This window comes from Capsicum annuum, chromosome 3, assembly GCF_002878395.1.
Source record: "Capsicum annuum cultivar UCD-10X-F1 chromosome 3, UCD10Xv1.1, whole genome shotgun sequence".
Lineage (NCBI taxonomy): Eukaryota > Viridiplantae > Streptophyta > Magnoliopsida > Solanales > Solanaceae > Capsicum > Capsicum annuum.
Genome location: NC_061113.1, coordinates 23395679 through 23402894, shown reverse-complemented (window position 1 = coordinate 23402894; position 7216 = coordinate 23395679). Strand labels below are relative to the sequence as shown.

The 7216-nt window shown below is 34.1% G+C and overlaps 1 protein-coding gene across 16 annotated transcripts in view; it reads left to right on the top strand.

The window, feature by feature from the left end:
- Positions 1–1297: 1297 nt before the first annotated feature.
- Positions 1298–7216, top strand: part of LOC107864103 — a 10720-nt gene continuing 4801 nt past the window's right edge. For 2 of the 16 annotated variants that reach the window (XM_047409208.1, XM_047409207.1), the window contains exons 1-3: positions 1332–1483; positions 1944–2060; positions 3981–4092. In XM_047409208.1, coding sequence (XP_047265164.1) covers positions 2057–2060; positions 3981–4092 — 116 coding nt within the window. In that variant the 5' untranslated portion in view covers positions 1332–1483; positions 1944–2056. Of the gene's footprint in view, positions 1851–1943; positions 2061–3869; positions 3894–3980; positions 4093–7216 lie in introns of all 16 variants that reach the window. The other 14 variants (XM_047409198.1, XM_047409200.1, XM_047409199.1 and 11 more) reach the window with 14 other exon arrangements.

Sequence of the window (7216 nt, the reverse complement as noted above, 5' to 3'; positions counted from 1 at the left end):
TTACTCTTCCTTCGATTCGGGGATTTCCTTGGCTAGGATTGATGCGTAGAGAGGTTATTTCCGATAGACTCCGGCACAAGAGGTACAGTTCTAGAATCGCTACTTCAAATTCAACTTTCTGGAACCAAAAAGGCAACTTAACTCATCCCAAACTAATGTGATAAAACATGGACTTCATGGATATTTAAGAGTTTCATGGTGATCCGCCCTGAAGACATGCAGGGTAGAGTTATAGCTCAATGAAGGAGTAGCTATAATTATCCATTGATTATTCAACAAATATTGTTGAGCATCTCGTTTTAGTAGGCATTTGGACGTGAAAATTAAAAATATATTTTACTTTGAAATTTTTAAAGTTGAAAATAAAGTTGAAATTGTGTTTGGCCATAATATTTTGGAGTTAATATTATTTAAACAAATTAATTTTTTAAAGAATTTTATGAAAATAAAAATTTAGATTTTTTTTAAAAAATAATAATTAAAAAATAAAAAAAGTGAAAGCAATTAAGTGAAAACACCTTCTTAGTTGTTTTTTAAAAAAATTCTCAAATACAAATACAATTTCAAATTATATTTGATCTATTTATGGTCAAAGAAGGATTCTAGAATAAAGCTAATAAAATACAATATATGGCCAAACAGGGCCTTTGTAACAAGCAAACATGGAGACGGGGTGTGCGTGGGGGCGTGTGTGTGCGGGGTGGGGGTGGTGGGGGGGGGGGGCATAGTTGAATTTGACAATTTTGTCCCTCCCCTCTATTTGAACAACGCCCAACAGCAATTCAGCCGTTGTAATTCAATTCATCAACTACTTCTTCACTTCTCTTTCCTCTTTAATTTATCTGTTAGGATCGAGAATTCGGATAGTGTGAAATTAAATAAAGTAATCATTTGAAGACGATAACAAAATAATAATAACGATAAATTGAGAAAATAAAGAAGACACAAATTTAACGTGATTCGATTAATTTGACCTACAATCAAAAGAGAAACAACTTTATTAAATATCAACGGAACAAAAAAAGTACAAAGATATAAAAAAGAAAGTATAAAATTAGAATAATTAAATACTCTAATAGCTCAACTACCCAAAAGAATAACCTCACAAAAATCACTCCAAAGAAGAGGTTCAAAGTATTTCTCAACACAATTTTTTTACAAATACTCTCTATAAAGAAAAAAATAAACACAACTAAATCTTCTTCAAATGTTGATGTTTTTTTCTGAATGGTATATAGACATAAAACAAACTTACGTTAATTTATATGTAATATTGGATTAATCAATCAAATTTTATAATATAACCAACCAAATTTGACAAAAACAAATTATATGCAATGTTGCCAATGCAAGTAATTGATAGCAACTTTATTTGACCAAATGTGAATCCAAAAAAACAAACAAACAAAAGGCCACCTTACATTATCCTTCACATTAGCCATAAACATAGCTAACAAATCCTCTTCCATTTCCAGTTTTTTAGGTATCCATTTGTTATTAATTCTTGTTTTCTACGCTTTTCTTTTGTTTTTATGCCCTTTTTGGACTTGAATTTTACTTTTTTTAAAAATATTGAGGTACTTTCTATTTTAGAAATTGATTTCTACAATTTCGATTTTTTTGAGTACTCCTCATCGTCTTACTTCAGTTTTCTGTTGTTTTTATGCCCATTTGGGACTTGGGGTTTATGTTTCTTGTGTTTTTGTGGAATTGGGATTCTGCAATTTCGAGTTTTTCAGGTACCCATTTGGTTTTCTTTTGTTTTTATGCTCATTTGGGTTTCGTTTCTTATGTTTTCTGGATCGATCATTCATTTGGTGAACCATTGTTAGGGATTAGCTACGAAAAGGGTATTTTCTTGTTGCTTTTATTCGCAGATTCTAGAGTTTTTATGGAATATGGAACAGTGAGGTTCTTGAATTAATCTTTTGCGACAATTTCAGGAATATGTTTGGAGAAAGCAGTAATGCCAACGCGTTGTTGTTTCGAGATTCGTTAGAGGGGAATCATTTCCAGGACGATGTGAGTGCATTGCCTCAGATGCATCTGTTTGGAGATGGGTGAGTTTATCAAATGATATTTTCGCAGTAATAATATTTTTAAAGCTTGGCTGTTTGTTATGTATCTGGTAGTTTGATTGTTAATACAGGCTGTATGTTTCTTGGGTTTACTTTTATTTTCGAATTTCCACATTCAGCATTGCCACTGCCATCGCAATATAGGGTTTAGGGATGTTGTACTACACATATTGTAACAAGTAACAAGTAATTATCTAATTCTCATGTTAAGTTCATAGGATCTAGTGCATGGGTTGAGGTAGGAATCCGTTATAAGATACTTATCTATGTAAGAAAATGAAAATACTTATTATGAAGGATCATAATGTACAAATGCACAAGAACAATAATTTTTAAGTGGAAAAATAACCCAAAAGAAGACTCACATAACTAGTAGAGGTGGGGGTGGTTGGTAGTGCAGGTGACATAACTGAGAGGGAGTGAAAGGATGTTGAGTATACAGGAAATTGTTGCTTTGAATGTCTTATTTTTATTTTGAATTGAAAGAGGACTTGTAACAATGTTAGTAGTAACAACAAAACATGTATTTTTCTCAGAATTCAGAGTATATTGTTCTGAAAATGTTAGTAAAATAAAGCACTGTATAAAGACCCATCCTGTTAGTTAGGCGTATCTGTTGAGGCCTCATTTATTTATTGTTTTCATCTTCTATCATCGTCCCAATTTATGTATTTTATGTAATCCTATGATCACTTTAAAAAAGTATAATACTATTAGTTTAGTCATGGATGTATGAAGCAAGGAGGCATGATCATATACACGTGTGGGGAGAGAGAGGAGGGAGGGGAAACCTTTCCATATGCTTTTCTTAACATGCACATTTGATAGACAGTTGCAGCTTAGTGCTGCATGTGTAATGTTATTCATTAGTTTCTCCTGATTAGCTTTTAGCTATACAGAGCTTGTTGTGTTGATTCTTTCTTCTTTGTGGCAAGGCAATTTTAGCCTTGGAAGCTACTCCTTCATTGAGCTATAACTCTACCCTGCATGTCTTCTGGGATGATCACCATGAAACTCTTAAATATCCATGAAGTAGATGTTTTATCACATTAGTTTGGGATGAGTTAAGTTGCCTTTTTGGTTCCAGAAAGTTAAATTTGAAGTAGTGATTCTAGAACCGCACCTGCTTAAATACTTGACTACTGGTCCTTTTATACACAGTGATACAACGGTGTTTGACTTAAGTTTTTCTTTCTTGAGCCGGGGGTCTATCGGAAACAACCTCTCTACTTCTGCGGAGGTAGTGGTATGGGCTGCGTACATCTTACCCTCCCCACCCCGGACCTCACTTTGTGGGAATACACTGGGACTGATGTTGTTGTTGTTGTATAGATTGACGATCATGAGTTGACTATTTAACATATGGAGATTTAGTCATTCTTTGTTTATAATGATTATGATTCAAGTATCACCTAAATGACTCTAAAGCAGTCAACCTTGGTAGAATCCCCACCAATGCGTTCACTTTTTCAGAGCTTTTGTCTTTTGAATATTTTTTTTCATAGATCACTAGGCCACAAAAAAGCTCTTTTCTCTACATAGTTCTGAACTTTGTCAAGAATTCTAATTGTATCTCATTTTGGACAAAAAGAATTCTTGTTGGTGGAGTAGTAGCTTCCACTTTCACAAAGTTGTATTATCACTGTGTGGCTGAGCTGGTTGATCCAGATTTTGTTTTTTTGTGGGGGGTCAAGCTGGTTAAACCAGTTTGTTGCGTTCCGTGACAGATGAAGATGGTGGTTGATTGTGTGATAACTCGGGGCAGTTTTTAGTACATTAATCGCTTTTTAGTTTTGCTGTGGCTAGTTTCAACAGGTCAATGCGTGCAACCAAATCATGGGATCTTCTCTTGTTTATGAGTTCTTGTTGTGGAATTGCTGAACTTTTCCATTATCTTCGTAGATAAGAAGGGGGAGGAGGGTGATCAGGAGGTGCCACTAAGAGTACAAGATTCACCAGGAGGAAGATTCTTTGGACAAGTTGGAGAGCACGTGTGCTTGCATCGGATCTCGAGGTGAAATCTTTTTCTCCCTTAATTTTACTTGGAGGAGAATCTGATCATTTTGTGGTCATATGAAAAATTGTTTACTAAGGAAATTTGGGGTTAGATTCCCTCTGTTATTTGTTTTCTTCATATCTGCCTAGAGAGTGGAAGTACTCATGCTTGTGTTTTGAGTTCTGTTCGATCACTTAGACAATGTTTAAATTTATGATACTTGAAACTGCATTCCAGCTAGATTGGCGCAAGCGGATGTGTGCCAGGTATTGCTTTGGTCATATCTTGGGTGCCATGGTAAAGTGGGGTGGGGGAGGTATTTTTGCATGATGGTAGTGTTTATTTTTTGTTCTTTTTCTTTCCCCCCCATCTTGGCTGTCGTTGAGATCCCTTTTTTCTCAGCATAAAAGCGATTAAGAAAAAGAAACATAAGCATATAAAAGAAGATGAAACATACATGTTACAAAAAGGTAGGCTTGAGGCTAGACCCCTCAACAGAAATCAACCTATTGCATGTTATAAGACAATCAACAAAAAACACTACTTATAAACAGAAGATACTATGTCTAGGTATCAAACTTAAATAGCCTTTAAGTTGTATAATAGTTGCACCAACCAAGACAATAAGATTTCTTAAACACATGATACTATATAAAATTATAAATAGGAACCTTTGTGGGGTACCCTAAAAGAAAGATTCAAAGATAGCATCCTGCACTTGATTGATCCAATTATTATGCTGTAAAATATATTGAGCATCATTAGTTATTAGATTTAACACTAAAACAGATACCCATTATTTGTATTAAAAAAAAAAAGAGGAAATGAGGGAGATTAAGAGCCCGTTTGGATAGGCCGAAAAAAAGTTCTTTAAAAGTGCTGAACTTATTTTAAAAATAAGCAGTTAAGTGTTTGGATAAAAGTGCTGAAACTGAAAAAAGGTTATTGATGTGTTTGGTAAATAATGCTTTTAAGCACTTTTTTTTGGTCAAAACGTCTGAATACCCTTATAGTTGTTAATATATATATATATATATATATATATATATATATATATATAAATATTTTCATGAATGACTATTAATTTGTGCGCTAAAAAATCATTTTTTTAAGAGTTTTAGTGTTGAATGTTTGTGTTTGAAAAAGATAGTTATATATTAAAATATATTAAAAGATTATTTGTTTCTTCATGGTTATGTTAAGATTTCATATAACGTTGATGTGCAATTAAAAGATTATTTGTTTCTTCATGGTTATGTTAATAATATTTATTTCAAATATTATTTTAATTTTCTTATATTGCATTGTTGAATTTATCGTGATATAATGGTGAAATATTTCATATTTGACATTATATAATAGTAGTAGAAAATGACACATCTATCCAAACGTTATAAGTATATGTGTAAATTGGAGTTTGAACTTTGAATTAATAAAGATGGGCAAGAGAAATGTGAAGAGAATTTGGACAATTGTGATAATTGGCCAACAGTTAGTATAATTGCTTATGTGAAGAGAAATGTTACATATTTTGTCCTTGGTATAATTTGAGAGAAATGTGAAGAGAAATGTTACATATTTTGTCCAATTAATTGTCCACTAATTATTCTCTTCACATTAATTGTCCACTAAGGAATAAACCAAATTATACTAATTTGCTTATGTGGAGAAATGTTTAACTTTTCATTCAGACAAGTAAATCTTCTTTTCCACCAATCAAACACCAATAAATGAAAATAAATGAAAATTATAAGGACACCAATAAATGAAAATTATAAGGGCAAAAAAGTCAATTACTTGGTCAAATGTGAATAGATTATAAGCTAGAAAAAAATAAGCTAGGATTTGCTACTTCTTGTTTTTGGCTTAAAAAAAAGCCAAAATTAACTTTTTTTAAGCACTTGTAAAATTTGCCAAACACCTTTTTAAACAAAAGATAGCTTATAAGCTATTTTGGCCAACTTATAAACTAAGCCAAACACCCACTAACTATAGAAAGTGGAAGGAATAAGAGAAATTAAATAGAGGAAGGCATTATGAAAGAGGGAGTATTTACATTTGATGTAGAAGAAAGAAGATAGCCGGGGTTCTATTGGAAACAACCTCTCTACTTCGCCTGAGGTAGTGGTATGGATTGCGTACACTCTTCCCCCCAGACCCACTAGGTGGGAATACACTGGGTATGTTGTTTTTGAAAAAGAAAGAAGAGGAAGATAAATAAAGAGTTGGCTTTTAGAATTCATAAACATGAACAATTCCATCCTGTTTGATTTATAATGAAAACACCCTCATTTTAAAGTTACAACGGTTATGTTAGGAAAGAAAAAACAGAATTTTAGCATGAAAAATGAATATAACAAGCAAAAATAGAAAAAAATTAATAGTTTTTTGTCTTAAAGAAGTGTCATTATAAATTACAACTTGTAAATTAATGACAATGACTTTTGAGCTTTCTAAAAAGAAAAAGAGATGGATAATTAAGGGAATGTAATTAAGAAATCATTCTTAGGTTTTCTAACATATCAAATAGAAAAAATTAAGGAAAATGTTCGAAATTTGTGAAACTAGGATAAATATCATTCGTGGCTTTAAAAGTATGCCATATAGATAAATTCTCTTGGATTTAATATATAAATAAAATATATTATCCTAAAAACATTTGTGTACAATACAACTAAAAAGAACTATTAGTATAGGTGAGGGTTGGTAGGTGGGGAACGTAGGGGGTCTTAGGACTGAGGGTTATCATGGGCCTGAGCGTGGTCTCGGGGCTAGGCAGGGGGTCTTGCGCTTGAGCATGGTCTCGGCCTAGGCGGTGGGCGGGTCCTAAACCTAAGTGTGGTCTTGAGCCTAGGCGAGCAAGGGTCTTGGGCTTGAGCGTGGTCTCAGGCCTAGGCGGGGGGGTCTCGAGCCTAAGCGAGATCTCGGGCATAGGCAAGTGGTGGGTGGGGTATGGGCCTGAGCTTGGGCGGAGGGAGAGGGTCTCGGGCTTGAGCGTGGTCTTAGTCTTGGGGCTGGAGGCTGGGATTGGGACCCTGAGCGTAGTATTAGGCCTTGACGGGGGACAGGGGTCTGGGCTTGAGTGTCTGGACAAAGGGGATGAAGGGTGGGGACTAGGACTGGGGGAGGGTAGGGTTTCGGG